Below are 17,457 nucleotides of genomic sequence, written 5' to 3'. Positions count from 1 at the left end.
GTTTTGTAGGCTAACCCTGAAGTTAGCATCGCCCTGGTTCCCTCCACAATAAGCTTATGGGGATTTTTGCATTGTATTTTGGAATATTGCTGAAAATAAGCTGAGTGACAAACACAAGTTTCTGATACTGACACGTTTTGTTCAGCAAGATAATCTTCAGAAGGACAAGTGAGTAGATGAGTCTCTGTGTTCGCTGTGATGACGTTTAATGTCCCCGACAACCTCTGTAGTCTCACTGAGACACTTGTTAGCAACCGCTAACTGTTTTTAACACACGTAAGAGCTTTATAATTAAACTGTGGGACATTTAATGATGTATTTTGTGTTGTAGAACAAAACATGTAGATATCTTCAGCCTGTGGTAACCACACACCTTATTTCACACCTTTAACTGAAAACACATTAAAACTTAAGGTTATTTACATAACCCCGGTTCTCTGATTAATATGAGTGAGATGTCTCACTATGGGATGCACGCCTCGCTGCAGCCCTCAGAAGCATTAATCTCATTACGCCAATCCTGATTGGCTGGTGAAACGTGTCCGTCCGCCTCAGGTAGTCCCCTCTACCTTAAATAGCGCATGCGGACGGCACCACGTCATTCAAGATAAGCACCTCTTCTCACTCGCCCAAGCAAGAAGGGATGTCTGGTGAGACATCTCACTCATATTAATCAGAGAACCGGGGTTATGTAAATAACCTTAAGTTCTCTTTCATAATATTTCGTTCGATGTCTCACTATGGGATGTGGTAGCTCCCGTATTGCCAGACAAGCTTACCTAACGTCCACCAACCCACAGGGAAAAGTACTCTGTTCCAATCAGGACAGCAAAACCGCGCGTGCCACGCACGGCGCGGAGACGTCCAGCTTATAGAAGCGGACAAAAGTGAGAGGCGAGGACCAACTCGCTGCAGCACAGATGTCCTGAACAGAAACTCCCCTGAATAAGGCCCAGGATGCGGCCAAACCCCGAGTCGAGTGCGCTCGCAGGCCCACAGGTGGCTGCAAACCCTGACTCGTATACGCCAAAGCAATTGCCTCCACCACCCAGTGGGATAGGCGCTGCTTTGTGATAGGTTTTCCCTTATGAGGATTAGCCCAGGAGACGAACAGCTGATCGCTCCTCCTGAAACCCTTTGTCCTATCCATGTAAGTGCGCACCGCACGGACTGGACACAACGCATGTGACCGCTGCTCTCCTGGTGAAGCAGCAAAGGCCACAAGGTCAATAGGAGAAATTGAGCCGACCACCTTAGGCACAAAAGCCGGGTTGGGCTTCAAAATCATCCTTACATCCCCCGGGAAGAACTGAGCGCATGACGAATGCACCGAAAGCGCATGGATGTCACTAACCCGTTTAGCCGAAGCCAGAGCCAGTAACAACACTGTCTTGAGAGACACGTGTTTCAAGTCTGCTCCCTCCAGTGGCTCAAAGGGAGGTCCTTTAAGACCCTCCAGAACCACAGCCAGATCCCATGGTGGCACCAGTGGTCTGGACACGGGGAGAAGCCTGCGCGCTCCCTTCATAAAACGGCAAACCAGCGGGTGCTGGCTCGCTGTTTGCTTCCCAAACCCCACGTGACAGGCGGCGATAGCTGCCAAGTACACCTTAACCGTGGAGAAGGCTTTTCGTTTGTCAATCAGGTCCTGCAAGAATGATAATATCACTCCTACTGGACACTGAAAGGGAATGTGGCCATTTCTGTGACACCACCCCTCAAACACTCTCCACTTACAGTCATACAGGGACCTAGTGGAGGAGGCTCGAGCACTTTGTATGGTGGAAATCACGCGCTGTGAGAGCCCCACAGCTGACAGACTGAGCCACTCAGGGGCCAAGCCCACAGCGCCATGCGTTCTGGGTGCGGGTGGAAGACCGTCCCCCCCCCCTGCGATAGCAGGTCCCTGCGTAGCGGGAGCTGCCAGGGCTGAGCGCACAGCAACCGATATATCTCCGCCAGCCAATGCATCGCAGGCCAATGCGGAGCTATCAAAATCAGTGCGTGGCCGTGCTCCCTCACTCTGGACAGAGTGGGGGGTATCAAGGCCAGGGGAGGGAACGCGTAAAGAAGCTCATGCGGCCAGGCGTGCGCTAGTGCGTCGACGCCGAGGGGAGCATCCATGCTGCGCAGAGAGTAAAACAGCGCGCACTGCGCGTTTCCTCTCGACGCGAACAGATCCACCGTGGCCCGACCGTAACGGCCCCATATCTGTTCCACAATTTCCGGGTGTAGAGTCCACTCCCCGTATACTGGCGCGCCCCTGGACAACAGGTCCGCGCCTGTGTTCAGGGCTCCTGGGACGTGCGTCGCTCTCAGGGAGAGGAGACGACCGCAGCTCCACAGGATCAGTTTGCGTGCCAGCATGTACAACCGACGGGAGCGTAACCCCCCCTGACGGTTGATGTACGCCACTGTTGTCGTATTGTCCGTCCTCACCAGGACATGATGACCCGTGAGAGACGGAAGGAAATGTTTCAGGGAGAGGAACACCGCTGACAGTTCCAGAAAATTTATGTGAGACCGCTGGAGGTCCACACTCCAGTGGCCCCTCACAGACCGGCCCTCGTGAATTCCGCCCCAGCCCGTCAGGCTGGCGTCCGTAGTGACCACCTTCCTGGACAAGACGGAGCCCATGGGCACCCCTTGTGTCAGAAAGGACGGGACGCGCCAGTGGCGCAGCGCCCTGGCGCACCCTGGTGTGACCAGTATCCTCCGTGCGCCATGACGCACGGGATCCAGCCCGCATGAGGCCACCCAAAGCTGGAATTCCCTCATGTGGAGGCGACCAAGATGGACTACGAGAATGGCAGACGCCATCAGCCCGAGTAATCGAAGACACAATCTGAATTGAACAGATTTGCCTGGATGAAAGAGCGCGAGACATGCCCTGAAAGTTTTCACTCGCTCCGCCGAGAGGTGCGCTGTGAAAGTCACCGAGTCCAGAGATAATCCCAGAAAGATTATGCCCTGCGCTGGGGATAGCATGCTCTTTTCCGCGTTTATCACGAAACCCAGATCGATTAGGTGACGTAAGAGAATACGCGTGTGCGCCCTGGCCTCCTGCTCCGACTGTGCCAACAGCAGCCAATCGTCCAGATATGTGGCCAAGCGGATGCCCTGCCGTCTCAGCGGGGCTATTGCCGCTTCTGTGCACCGCACAAACACCCTCGGGCTTAAAGACAGACCGAAAGGGAGCACGCGGTACTCGTAACAGCTCCCTTGGAAAGCGAATCTCAGATACTTTCTGTGGGGAGGATAAATCGGGATATGGAAATACGCGTCTTTTAGATCGACAGAAGTGAACCAATCGTTCTGTCTCACAAGGCGCAGCAGGGATGCGTGCGTAAGCATCCTGAACTTGTATTTCCTGAGATATTTGTTCAGAGCACGTAAATCCAGGATAGGGCGAATACCGCTCCCCCCCCGTTTGGGGACCAGAAAATACCTGGAGTAAAAACCGCTCTGACACTGTGCGGGAGGGACGACACAAATTGCTCCTTTGTTTAACAGTGAGAGGATTTCCTCCTGTAAAACGCGAGCTGACTCTCCCTGAGCCTGGGAGTGTATTATACCGGCGAATCGCGGAGGAACAGCTGAGAACTGCAGCCTGTATCCCTTCGCGATCGTCCTCAACACCCAGGGTGGAGCTGCGAGCGCGGCCCATCTCTCGCATCTGAGGGAGAGAGTGGACACGCACCGCAGCCCCTCCACCATGAGAGGCTCCAGCCGCGGTGCGGTGGAGCTCTCCCTTGGTGGAGTAGTGACATGGCTCCCGGGCGGTGCTGTGCATTTCCGCCCGGGAAGACAGCGCAGCAGCGGGGACCCCACAGCCCCCCCCACGGGAAAAGCCGCAGCTTTCCGCCGAGGGGGGACAGCGGATGTCGCCACCGCGCTGCTTATTCTGATAGTTTTGGCTTTTTTTATTAGCTGCGCCCTCGGCACTCGGCCTGGATGCGACAGCGGAACACAATTTATTTTCTTTATGAAAACGTGTGTGTGTGTGCGTGCTTGTGGACATGAGGGAGGGGCAACTGCTGAAACCTCTGCCGTCAAATGTCCGTCTCTCCCGGCTTGCTCTGGCACGGTCCGTGGCAGCTGGGAGACGGGGGCGTGGGGGGCCCCTGAGCGCACGCTCGAAAGCCGAACAGGTGGAGCTGGAGAACGGGGAACTTCCAGCTGCATCACCGGTGAAGAGAGGGGCCTTCAGGCAGCTCTCTTCTTCCTCCTGGCCTGGTTAGTGGCAGCTTGCGCGGGCTGTGCCGGCGGAGCTGCAGCCGGGGCCGAGGGTTTCTTGGACCAGCCGGCCCGGCTGGGCAGGGGAGGTGGGGCGGGCCGGGGTTTCGACAGTTTAGGTATTTTAAACTGTGAAACTTGGGCAGCAGCCTGCGCGAAGGTTTTCCGCTGTGCAGGCGGAGAGGGAGCTTGGGGCTTTCGAGGGAGGCAGAGCTGGAGAGCTTCGTCTTCCTTCTTTTTGGCTTCACACCGCCGTTGCATCGAAGCCAACGCGGAACCAAAAATCCCCTCCGGGACAATAGGCATGTCCAGGACGTCATCCTTCTCTCTGTCTGACAGGTTGGCGAGGTTGAGCCACCGCGCTCGTTCCTGCAGAACCATTGCCCCCATCGACCTTCCCGTGGCCTGGACCGCACAGCGTTGGATACGGAGGCACAGGTCGGTGATGACCGGTATCTCCTCCCACGTAACTGGGTCCTGAGTTTGCACAAAATCCTCGCATAACTCAGCCTGATAAGCCGTGAGCAGGGAGAGGACATTGAGCGCTCTGGCCGAAAGCGCCGCCGCCTTGTATGCCTTTTCAGTCAGAGTTGACTGAAAACGGTCAGACTTGGATGGCAGGCTGGGGCTCCGGGAGGACACCGCTGACAGCCGTGGGTGAAGGTGCGCTGCCACGAGTGGCTCCATCGGAGGCATGCGGAGCAGACCCAGGCTCTCCATCGCCTCACAGTCGAGGGACGAGGCCCCGGGAATCGGGCTCCTGCTGCTGTAAGGGCGGTCTCTCCATGAGCGCGCCACCTCATCCAGCAGCTCTGGGAAGACAGGGAGACGTTGCTTCGTCGCACTCTTAGCCAAGGGCAATTTCTTCCCCTCGTAGCGGGATCTGGTGGTCTCAGCTACGACAACGGGCCAGGGGATATCCAGTCGGGCAGCCGCGCGTTTGCACACGTCGAGCAGGTCCGAGCTGGGGAGGGGAGAAGCTGGTGTGCTACTCTCATCTCCATCCCGAGAGGCGACGGAGGCCGCGGGCTGCGCAGCCCGGGCCGGAGTGATGAAGATGTCGTCCTCTTCTTCATCCTCTGAGATGAGGAGTTCCGAGGCGCCATCGTCATCGTCCCCATAGTCCAGTTCCAGGACGTCTTCCTCCTGCGGGGGATCCGCGGCTAGGTCGAGCTGGGAGCCCCAGCTGGCGCTAGCCTCCGGTATCGCCACCGCAGCGACCTCCATCTCCTCTCCGCCTTCGACGGCGGGGCCGCCGGGAGGGAGATAGGGGTCATGTCCAGACAAGCTAGCTTGGCGGGCTAGCCGTCTGCGGAGACTCTTGACAGTGAACACCGCACAGTGTTGACACGAGCCGGGGACGTCGATAGCAAGCCGGGCGTGTTGCAGCCCCAGGCAGCTCGAGCAGACCTGGTGTGGATCCGTACTCGAAATCTTATTCCCGCAACGACAGAGTCGGGCCCCAGAGTCTCCGTGCCCTCTGGTGTGAGGGGATTTAGCCTCCATTCCTCGCGAGCTGGTGTGCAGGCGGGGAGTCGAGGCAGTTAGCTGGTGTGCTAACGTGAAGAAGCCGAAAAATTAGCTGGTGTGCTAATACTCGGTGCTCGAACTGCCGTGGTGGGGCGTCGAGGACAGTGCTGGCCAAGCTGTGGAGAGCAAGGAAAGCACTGGTTCGATCTGGTGTGATCGATGAAGCAAAGAGGATATCCAAAAAGCTAGTAGCGCCCGGCGACGGAAGCTAAGTAAGGTCCGCCTGTGGACAGTTTAGCCAGCTAGCCTTGGACGTAAGATATGCTCCAAGTGAGAAGAGGTGTTTGAATGACGTGGTGCCGTCCGCATGCGCTATTTAAGGTAGAGGGGACTACCTGAGGCGGACGGACACGTTTCACCAGCCAATCAGGATTGGCGTAATGAGATTAATGCTTCTGAGGGCTGCAGCGAGGCGTGCATCCCATAGTGAGACATCGAACGAAATATTATGAAAGAGAACTCTATTTTGTTACAGTGTAAAGTTTTCTAGATGACAGACTGTTTCTGAGTTGATCTATGTTACGTCCCTGTGAGGCCAGGGGATGGGGGAGTAACATAGTTAAATAAAACCAGAGTAAAAGAAGAAGGAAAGACAGGATGTTGGAGTTTAAACACAAAAGATTCATTTACAAATGAAAATAATAGTAATTGGGTCAACAATAGGGGTGGGCGATATGGGCAAAAAATAATATCTCGATATTTTGGGGGACTTTGGCGATAACGATAATCAGTCGATATCCTTTAAAATTCAAGAATATTTGTGTCCAGACCGATCCACTGAAAACGACTGAAAACGCTGTAGTTCATATTCCAGGCCTATACGTGGCGCTTGAAATTCACCAAAAACGGAGAAGAAGAGATGTCGCGAGCACAAAAAGCTTGCGCGCTGTAAACAAACAGACAGTAGACGGAGAAACCGAACCCAACAAGAAGAAGACGAAAATGGCTAGTGCAAGGAAACCAGAATCATTTGTGTGGACCGATAATGAGGTCGAACTGATGCTGCGACTCACACTCGGACTACAAGGCGAGTAAGTTGCAAGAAACACGAACACAAGCATGTAGTCCGCCATTGTTGTTGTTGTTATGAGACGTCGCGGGGTTCAGAGGTCGAAGGCAAGAGGTCGAGGGGTGGGGCGAATCCTGCCATGCTGTAGAGAGCGTTGCTGCACCGTGTGTTAAGTGGATGTGAGGAGTTTATCGAGTACTCGATAATGGAAATTTGCACATCGTCAAAAAAAAAAATGACGATATTATCGCCAACGATATATATCGCCCATCCCTAGACTCAACAACATACCAGTGTCTTCAAAAGGAAGATGGCGGTCATCCTACAACAGAAGAAAACACGACCAATGTCATCAATGTTTTAAAGCTGAGAGCAACTCCAGCGCTAAATGTTGGATCACTAATCAATAGAAGAAATCACCTTACTGCTCAGTATTGTGGCTCATGCAGACACTACAGCCACTTGCCCCTCTGGCCCCATTGTTAGTTTACACAGAGCTTATAAGTCACCATGGCCTAATGGTGAGGGAGCTCAGGCGTGATCCTCCACTCATAGGCAAGAAGGAGGAGAGGGCGTCACCTGGAGGGAAAACTAACACCAGAACAAACAAACACAGGTGCAACACTCGACTGTAACAATCTACTTTACTGTATTATTCTCATCAGCAGGTATCTGAAGACTTTTAGCAGATAAACTCCATATCAGTAATACATGACTGTGTTTCTGTTGTTGACATCATGTCATAACTAAATGTTCAATTCTTGTTCCAGTGTCTCTGACAGGTTTGGAGGTGAAGTCAAGTTCTTTGTGAATCTGTTCTGTGCAGCAGCAGAGAGAGAACAGCAGACAGGAGAGAAGATACTGGAGCTGTTATCATCAGTGTGCACATATAAAACATTCCCTTTAGATTACATATATGATGTATATCAGAGTGGTTTCCTGCTGGATCTGTACTCCCACCTGAAGGACTATGAGGCTAAAACAGGCCTGAGTGTCCTTCCATCATTACAGTCAGTTTTCCAGTCAGCTCCTGCAGTCTGGTCCATAAACCTCTCAGAGAGAAAGAGCTCCATCCTCCTGGAAGTGCTGAAACTCACATCAGAGAAGAAACAAGTGAAGCTGACAGGCTGCTCACATGAAGAGAGTGAAGTGAGGAGTTTCCTACAGTGGCTGCCTCATATCTCACAGCTCAGGTAAGTCACACTGATAATGTACATTTAAAAACATTTCATAGCGACTTCAGAAGAGGTTTTTTATTTTTAAAATAAATATCTCTTATAATCACCAGTGTTTCGAAAAAAGTTAATTGACTGTCAATTATAAAAAATCATCAGATGAAGATGTAATTGTTAGTTGAATCTAATATTGTCCTGAAGTAATATGCTCATTTGATCAGCCATGTAATTGTAATATATTATACTAAATATATTTATTAATTATAGTAAATATTTTGCTTGTTAGCAGGTATTTTAAGGCTTTTAGCAGATAAACTCCGTATCAGTGATACATGACTGTGTTTCTGTTGTTGACATCATGTCATAACTAAATGTTCAATTCTTGTTCCAGTGTCTCTTATTGGTTTGGAGGTGGAGTCAAGTTCTTTGGGAATCTGTTCTGTGCAGCAGCAGAGAGAGAACAGCAGACAGGAGAGAAGATACTGGAGCTGTTATCATCAGTGTGCACATATAAAACATTCCCTTCAGATGTCATGGATGATGAAGAGCAGTGTGGTTTCCTGCTGGATCTGTACTCCCACCTGAAGGACTATGAGGCTAAAACAGGCCTGAGTGTCCTTCCATCATTACAGTCAGTTTTCCAGTCAGCTCCTGCAGTCTGGTCCATAAACCTCTCAGAGAGAAAGAGCTCCATCCTCCTGGAAGTGCTGAAACTCACATCAGAGAAGAAACAAGTGAAGCTGACAGGCTGCTCACATGAAGAGAGTGAAGTGAGGAGTTTCCTACAGTGTCTGCCTCATATCTCACAGCTCAGGTAAGTCAGTCAACAACTGTTTTTGGTAAAAGCTTTTAAAACTGCACTTTACATTAATTAACTCTTTGTGTGAAGAGTTGTGTTCTAAATAACGTTGTGCCAAACTTAAATGTTGCATACAATCTAACATAACAGACGATGTCTTTTCATATATTTCCGTTGTATTTCTTTGTCATCAATATTAAATTTACAGCTTGTGACTTCATCCACATTTCTTAAAATGTTCTGATATTAGTTTGGGTCCTAGTAGAACTTATGGTGCGTTCAGACCAAATGTGAAGAGAATATTGGCCTGATCCGACATGATCGAGTATGACTGCAGGATTATTCATTTTAATTAATGTTACTTGTGTGACACCCAGCTGGGTGAATTTCACCGTCTGGAGCTGCGTCTGGCTTAAAGCAGCTTCCAGCGCTACCTGAGGTTGACCGGTGCTCAGTTCTCAGCCGCAGAGCGTCTGTCCATCTGTCTCCAGTGAGTGCAGTTTCCTAATAGGTGAAAAACTCAATAAATAGCCCCTGTGACCAGCAAATAGACGTAGACTGAATGAATCTGTCTTACCACATCGGTATGAACCCTAACAAAGAGATTTCTCTGTGATCTGACCCAATAAAAGGATCAAAAGGACGTTGAAATAGCATCAAAAAGCCTGAGTTCGTGCTTCGTCAGGTCTGTCGGCCAGACGACAAGCAACAAACAAAACAACTTTTAAAATGCTTGTTCTCTGAATGGAGTTTGGATCGATCAGGACTTTGCTGTGCTGAGACACATTTCCATAACTTACCAGGTAGTCCGACTTCCTCATTCACTTTCCTCCACATCAGCTCCTGTTGTGTCCTGTCTCGATACGAGAAGATGTGTTATCGTACAGCTCTGGGTGTCCGCAAACATTTGTCATTGACTTTATATGTAATCTAGACGCACAAATAATTTGCCTTGCGTTTGGTCTGAACGCCCGATTAGAGAGCAGACTTTATGGATGTGAAGTGGAAATCATAAACAACAGAAGCCACTGCTGATACAGTGTCTGATAAACAGACTGTTAAATATGAAGTGATGCCAGAAACCAGAGACAGAGGTCCCACTGCAGCACAGCAACACAAAAGTAGACTTAAATATCAGAGTTGGAAAGTAACTACAGTGAGTACATTTACTCAAGTAATATACTGAGGTCCAAACTTATACTTGATTATTTCCATTGTATTCTTGGTTATGTTGCCACGCTGGTACTCTTTGCCTCACTAAATGTATTTGACAGATATATTTGCTTGTTACTTTGCAGTGTAAGATTTTAAATACACATATGATGAGTTTCCAAAATGTAAACCTTTATTATAGATTAAATAACCAAACAATAGTTAAACTAAAGTAGTTAATATCGGCTTCACCAGGACCAGCTACAGCATTTTGATGCTTTGATTCATAATGAATTCTTGATTCAGTAAATGGAAATGTGTCGTGTATCATAACTGATGCTGTTGTTTCACTAAGTATATTTATATTTTGTGAATATATTTCACACTTAGAACTCACACACGATGTAAAACTACATCAAGTACAAGCACTAAAAATACCAAACATGCAGTGATTTTAGAAACAGGATCAGTTTCTGTGAGTCAGTAAAAGTTAAACTGTGATGTTCAGCCTGCTCTGATGAAAGAAGCATTTTAAATTTAAATGTAAGTTTATACTGAACTGTGTTGTTGTTATTTATTGAGACGAGATCTAATCATCACAAATGTTTCCTTCTCTTTAGTTTTGTTCCTGATCAGACAAAACCTTCAGAAGGAATCAGGTTCTTTGGGAATCTGTTCTGTGCAGCAGCAGAGAGAAAACAGCAGACAGGAGAGAAGATACTGGAGCTGTTATCATCAGTGTGCACATATGAAAGATTCCCTCTTAAAAAGAAATGGTGTGATTTCCTGCTGGATCTGTACTCTTTTGACCCTGAAACAGGCCTGAGTGTCCTTCCATCATTACAGTCAGTTTTCCAGTCAGCTCCTGCAGTCTGGTCCATAAACCTCTCAGAGAGAAAGAGCTCCATCCTCCTGGAAGTGCTGAAACTCACATCAGAGAAGAAACAAGTGAAGCTGACAGGCTGCTCACATGAAGAGAGTGAAGTGAGGAGTTTCCTACAGTGTCTGCCTCATATCTCACAGCTCAGGTAAGTCACACTAATAATGGACATTTAAAAATATGTTGTAGCGACTTCAGAAGAGTTTTTTATTCTCAATAAATCCAGCTCATAATCAGAGTGATTCATAAAAGGGTTTATTGATCATCATTTACAAAATAATATCTTGTAGATGATGATGTAATCATTAATTAGCTGCTAGTATTTTCCAGATTGAGGTAATACTTTCAGCTGGTTGGTCCACAACTGTTACTGTACAGAGTTTTATATATGATGCTGTGTTTTTCTCCACACACCCCAATGTATTTATTCCTCAGTTACATAGAGTAGATCTACTTTACTGTATTATTCTCATCAGCAGGTATCTGAAGACTTTTAGCAGATAAACTCCATATCAGTAATACATGACTGTGTTTCTGTTGTTGACATCATGTCATAACTAAATGTTCAATTCTTGTTCCAGTGTCTCTCGGCAGTTCAAAGGTGAAGTCAAGTTCTTTGTGAATCTGTTCTGTGCAGCAGCAGAGAGAGAACAGCAGACAGGAGAGAAGATACTGGAGCTGTTATCATCAGTGTGCACATATGAAACATTCCCTTCAAATGGCATGGATGAAGAAGATCAGTGTGGTTTCCTGCTGGATCTGTGCTCCCACCTGAAGGACTATGAGACTGAAACAGGCCTGAGTGTCCTTCCATCATTACAGTCAGTTTTCCAGTCAGCTCCTGCAGTCTGGTCCATAAACCTCTCAAAGAGAAAGAGCTCCATCCTCCTGGAAGTGCTGAAACTCACATCAGAGAAGAAACAAGTGGAGCTGACAGGCTGCTCACATGAAGAGAGTGAAGTGAGGAGTTTCCTACAGTGTCTGCCTCATATCTCACAGCTCAGGTAAGTCACACTAATAATGGACATTCTGTCTTCAGTATTTATTCAGGAGTATTTTAATATAGTGTGATATTAACACACAGTTATATTATTTCATCCTGTCTGTGTTTCCTAAATGTCATTCTCCATGAACAACATGGTCCATCAGGTGGTTTGTAATGCAGCCTGTGTTTCTGTTTTCACTCCTCTTCCATCATATTGTTTCAGTGGTGATCCAGAGTTCTTCCAGCGTGTGTGCACATTAATCTCTGTGAGATCCAGAGAGGAGGCCGAGCAGTTGGCCTCTCTGCTGCAGCTCCTGGGCTTCACCCTGCAGCTAACAGGAGAGTTGGGCTGGAAAACCTGCAGGTCTGTGGGAAGAGTTCTCAGACTCTGTGGTTCTGATGTGGATCTCGTCCTCACACCCAGGAGGAGGTCTGTCAGAGGAGCCTCCCTCCTCTTTAGACACACAACACAACTGCACAGTCTGAGGTTTGTGTTTCTACATTTAATGTTGTTCCTGTAACACCATCTGGTCCAGTTTGAATGTGCAGTTAGTGGTGAACGTCATGATGTCACAGCTGCTTCTCCTCTCCCTCTCTCTGCTTTCAGGCTTTCCAATGGTACGGCCTTGTTTCTGTCTCAGTGGGTAAGAAGGAAGAGAGTGGCCTGTCTGTTGGCTGTTGAGGAGCTGTCTCTCGCCCCTCAGACAGGCCGACCATCAGAAAGAGTTCTGTTGAAGGTCGTCAGTAGTTTGGCGTCCCTGCTGAGATACTGGACAGTCGGCCGGTTGGACCTGACTGAGTTCTGTGTCCCTGCTCAGAGTCTCATTCCACTGCTGCTTCATGATGGTCCTCTAACAATCAAGTAAAAGTCTCTCCTGAGCTTCAGAAACACAATCTAATGAATGAAAATACAAATGTATGAATCATTTACTTTTCTAAGATAAACTCATACATTTCTATCTGCAGACTGAGTGAGAAGATTTCCCAGGAGCTCCTCTCCCTCCTCCAAGACATCCAGGAGAAGGACTTGACCTGCTCCTTCTTGAGTAAGGTTGGTGGAGACCTGAGCTCGTTCTCTCTGAACTGGGAGGTTCTTCACTATCTGCTGCAGCAGCCGTCAGCTCAGACCATCACTGTGAACCTGAGGAAGAACCGTTTCTCACTGGAGAACATCCCACGTCTGCTTCCCTTTCTGCACAGGATTGTATTTAAAAGGTTCTTAGTTTGTTTTTAACCTTTTTACCAGATGCAGACGTCAGTTTGTCTTATTGAATCAGTTGCATCATGTGTTACATCAGTCTGTTGATTCTTTGACTCATCAAAGTGTCCTGGTGAATACACTTTATGTTTTCAGAGCCTGTCCCAGCTTTGTGTTGACTGTCATCACAGAGATCTATAACGCTCGTGCCAGTCCCTTTATACCCAGTTTACTGAGGTCACTGGATCATGTGATCAACCTGACCTGCAGAGAGATGAACTCTGTGGACTGTGATGCTCTGCTCTTCACCCTCAAACACACTGACAGAGTTAAACTGAAGCTCCTGTGGACCTCCATACCAACAGAGGAAGTGGAGTCCGTCCTCGTTACACTGGACAGAGTTTCTCAACTCAGGTAAAACATTAGTGTTTGTTTGTCAGTGTATCCGTCTTCTTCAACACACAGGACATGATGCATCTCTCACTGTGACAGTTGGAGTAATTATTTCACCGTTTGACTTCATTTTGTCTTAAAAATGAGTTTATCTAACCTGTTTGTTTCCAACTTGTCTGATCATCTGACTTCTTTTGTCTCTTGACTTACAACGAGTATAAGTGAGTCACTGTGTTCTCAGATCTAAGCTATTAAAGCGATGGTCTCTTTGTTTTTATAACTAATAGAAATGAAAAACAAAACTACAATAATTAAACCCAAGTTGTTAAGAAACATGATTATCCTGAATTAATATTATTTGTGGTGTCTTTTATTTGGAATATTTGTTAATCTGCACATCATATCGACAACTAATCGATGAAAGTATGTGGTTATTATTTGTTTAATGTTGTATTTTTCTATCTATTTCCTCTCAGTGTTGACAGAAATCTGCTGCTGAAGTTCATCCACTGCTGTGCTGCCTCTGACGCCCAGCAGGGGGCAGCAGTCAGCCTGCTCAGGACTCTGCAGCACAGGCTGGATCTGTCCTGCTCCTCCTGTGTGGAGCTGCCACAGGAGGGTCAGAGTGAGACTCTCAGTCTGACTGATGAGGACTGCAGGGCCGTCTCCACCATCCTGAGACGCAGCAGCCAGGGCACTCAGCTCAACCTGCAGGACTGTGAGGTGGAGGACAGCGGACTGGACCTGCTGCTTCCTGTCCTGGACAGAGTCCTCCTCAGGTGGGAAAGACAACAGAGTGACCTAAACCAGAGAAGAAACTTGTTTATTTTTATGTTTATGCAGCTTAAAGCTTTGTGTTGAAACACCTACATCATACTCTGACTCACACCTCCCCAGAATTGTACCTGCACATTGTCACAACGCAGATCGCAAAGACTGATTTCTCCACTTGGTAGCATCACGTTTCTGGCTCCTCCTCTGGTGCTTAGTGGTGGTACTAGTACAGGGCATTGTGACCTGTAGTTTCCCCAGTAAACACACTGACCTCTGATGCTGTTCTTGGATAATCACCTCCTCAGGAGCAGCTCTTCATTGTCCGAGTGTCTCTGGGCTTGAGAGAGCGGACAGGCCGGATGTCCAAAGGACAGGCTGCCCCTCCAGGAGTAGCCCAGTGGCAAATGTCACCTTGTCGAAACCAAGTCACATCCTGCATCCAAGATGGGTGTGTATGGAGGAGCAGCTGACACCAGGCCTGTCCACTCTGCCAGGCCCAGAGACACAGCTGCAAACCGAAGGGGTCGGTGTGTTTACTGGGGAAAGTGCAGCTGGCGGTTCCCTGTATCACCACCACCAGCAGCAGAGACACTATGTTGAAAGCCACATGCGTAGGTTACACCGTCGGCTCTGCGTAGAATCTACATTCAACCATAAATCAGCCTCAACAATCAGCTCTTTGCTCTGATCCTCCTGTTTAGAGCCAGTAAGACGGTCGTCCTCCGGCTGCTGTCCGTGGTTCCTGTGAACAGTGACAGAGACACAGTGAGACGGGCAGTGTCTCTGTGTGGAGCCCTGGGTGGAGAGCTGGACCTCAGTCACACCACACTGGATCAGAGGGCCTGTGGAGCTTTGGCTCAGCTGCTGGACGTCTCTGAAGGACTGACAGAACTGGACCTGAGTCACTGTGAGCTCACTGACCAGCTGCTGCTCACACTCCTCACACATCTGCACAAAGTACAAGTCCTGGAGTGAGTATCAGTCTGTCAACATCCACGTGTTCATGTGACAAAATGTATATAATTCTAGTTATGTCCTTGCTCTGTGTCTGTCCCTGCTGTTGTGTGTTGGACAGTAGCTGTACTGTCTCCACCAGCAGCAGGCTGATATAATTCACCATCATAAATATCCTCTGCGTCACTTTCTGTATCTGTGTTACAGTCTGAGTCACAATAAGATCACTGATGCTTCAACTGACATGTTACTTGAACTGGTCTCCATCAACCCGTCCATCGACGCTGTGCGGTGAGCAAACATTCATCACTGCACCGTTCATTTATTAAGACGTTTGTACTTCATCATCTCAGATGAGTTAATGCTGTCACATGTTATTGTGGCTGAGTGAGTGATGTTTCTCTCTGCTTTGGTCTTTTTCTAGACTCTTCAGGAACAACATCGAGGACAGAACTCCTTTTAAGAAAGACAAGCGGTTTGAAATCTGGTGAAGCAGCCGTCAGTGTGGTGGTAACGTGCTGATCAGGGAGTCATTGATGTCTCATGATCGTTAGATGAAAATATGACTTTGGTACGATTACTTGTTACTGTTTTGGTGGTCGACTCGCAGGTTTTACACATCAGGTTATTTGTTTGTGATGATTTAATTTTTTTTTTTGTGACAAAATAAATGCAAATTTATGAGTAGGCCCAATTTATCTTTTATCCTTTTTGTGATAACTGTATTTTTGTACTGCAGGTTTCTGTACTTTTATTTTGTGATAACTTTATTCTGGGATGAATGTTGAATGCTAATGATGAATTACTGATACTGAAACTAATGTTTAGATAAAAATCGTTTTGGTAAAAATTATTTTGGGAAAAATTGTAAATATTTGTACACATATTATGTCCTTTACTCCACCTGTGTACATTCTTAATCTCTTTTACTTTTAATTTACTCTAAACTGTTTCATTCATCTTTCCATCAAACTTTGACGCACGTTTATTGTTGTTTTTTTAGCATTGACCATCTTTGATGCACATGTATGATTTTCTTTGCACTAACAATCTCCGATGCACATGTGTTATTTCGCATTCAACTTTTCAATAGATGATTTTTGATGCACATGTATGAAATGTTTTTTAACATTAAATCCTGATGATGAATTACAGGTATGTTTAGATAAAAATCCTTTAGGTAAAAATTATTTTGGGAAAAATTGTAAATATGCGTATACATGATAATGGTCATTTACACCGCCTGTGTACATTTTTACATTTTTTTAAACTTTTAATTTACTCTAAACTGTTTCATTAATCTTTTCAGCAAACTTTGACACACTTTTTTTTTTAGCATTGACCATCTTTGATGCACATGTATGATTTCACATTCATCTTTTCAATAGATATTTTTGATGCACATGTATGAAATGTTTTTTTTAACATAGACGATCTTTGATGCAGTGTATGAACGTTTGTTTTAGCATCATCCTTTTGAGAGGATCTTTGATGCACATGTATGATTTTTTTACATAAACAATGTCTGATGCACGAGTTATTTCGCGTTCATCTTTTAAATAGATGATCTTTGATGCACATGTATGACATGTTTTTTTTTAACATAGATGATCTTTGATGCCGTGTATGAATTGTTGTTGGGTTTTTGTTGGGATTCAGAAGGTTGTCTGGAGGCCAAGAGCAGCCAGCAGTGTTTGATAATAACCATCTGGAGATCATGACTCTTCTCTTGTTCATGATTCTGTAGATTTGTCTTCAGCGTGTTCATATTTATGTGATAACTCTCAGGTTTTACACATCAGGTTGTTCTGTTGGGTCCACGATTACATCCTTTTTTTTATTGTAACAAAACTAATAGAGGCCATAACTGTTCCTTGATTTTATGAGTTGGCCTAATTTATCATTTTGTATTATTAACTGAATTTATTTTTACTTTGTGACAACTGTATGTTTGTATTTTGGGATGAATGTTGAGTTCACTGTGGAGAAGAATGACTCTATAATGATATCTCAAAGTAATGATGCAATAAAGGTGCTTTCAGGAGAAAATCATGTTCAGTAAATTATCTCAAGGAAATGATGTTAAAAATGTAAATATGAGTTTTGTTTTTATTTCACATTTTAAATGAAGTAATGCCTGATCTCTGTTTTCTTCATACAAACATTTTCTAAGCTTTTCCTCATTAAAACAGTTAATTGACTGTAAAGTGCAGTAATCAGTGTTTCCTGATGAAAATGTGTATAAACCCACTAACAGCCGAGTTACTGTTCCAGAGAGAGACCTGGTTCTGAGACCCGGTACAACGGCTAAGAACCAGTTCTTCCACCAAAAACACTTTTAACACTTCCTGGAAATACAATGACTTTTCTAA

At 46.6% G+C, this 17,457-nt stretch overlaps 2 protein-coding genes across 2 annotated transcripts; one reads left to right on the top strand and one right to left on the bottom strand.

Moving 5' to 3' along the window:
• Window positions 1-1,693: 1,693 nt before the first annotated feature.
• Window positions 1,694-4,185, bottom strand: LOC141020474 (uncharacterized). The gene is made up of 2 exons (XM_073495561.1): window positions 4,020-4,185; window positions 1,694-3,950 (listed from the first exon to the last, which is right to left on the bottom strand). Exons 1-2 carry the CDS (start codon window positions 4,183-4,185, stop codon window positions 1,789-1,791), a joined length of 2,328 nt encoding a protein of 775 aa, XP_073351662.1. The 3' UTR covers window positions 1,694-1,788.
• Window positions 4,186-11,918: 7,733 nt separating this feature from the next.
• Window positions 11,919-15,946, top strand: LOC141020473 (uncharacterized). The gene is made up of 8 exons (XM_073495560.1): window positions 11,919-12,253; window positions 12,374-12,628; window positions 12,733-12,981; window positions 13,121-13,378; window positions 13,834-14,136; window positions 14,833-15,102; window positions 15,293-15,376; window positions 15,510-15,946. The coding sequence occupies exons 1-8, from the start codon at window positions 11,919-11,921 to the stop codon at window positions 15,574-15,576; spliced, it is 1,821 nt and encodes a 606-aa protein (XP_073351661.1). The 3' UTR covers window positions 15,577-15,946.
• Window positions 15,947-17,457: the final 1,511 nt, after the last annotated feature.

This window comes from Pagrus major, chromosome 24 (genome assembly GCF_040436345.1).
Source record: "Pagrus major chromosome 24, Pma_NU_1.0".
In the NCBI taxonomy this organism is placed as follows: domain Eukaryota; kingdom Metazoa; phylum Chordata; class Actinopteri; order Spariformes; family Sparidae; genus Pagrus; species Pagrus major.
Note: the sequence above shows the minus strand (reverse complement) of the source record. Positions and strands in the feature narration are given on the sequence as shown.

Excerpts from the sequence above, each read along its gene's own strand:
- LOC141020473 (XM_073495560.1), top strand. The coding sequence starts at position 11,919 with ATGGTCCATCAGGTGGTTTGTAATGCAGCCTGTGTTTCTGTTTTCACT. Across the intron at positions 14,137-14,832 it reads CTGGACAGAGTCCTCCTCAG|AGCCAGTAAGACGGTCGTCC; the intron begins GTGGGAAAGACA and ends CCTCCTGTTTAG. Across the intron at positions 15,103-15,292 it reads CACAAAGTACAAGTCCTGGA|TCTGAGTCACAATAAGATCA; the intron begins GTGAGTATCAGT and ends TCTGTGTTACAG.
- LOC141020474 (XM_073495561.1), bottom strand. The coding sequence starts at position 4,185 with ATGCAGCTGGAAGTTCCCCGTTCTCCAGCTCCACCTGTTCGGCTTTCG. Across the intron at positions 3,951-4,019 it reads AGCAGTTGCCCCTCCCTCAT|GCCGAGTGCCGAGGGCGCAG; the intron begins GTCCACAAGCAC and ends TGTCGCATCCAG.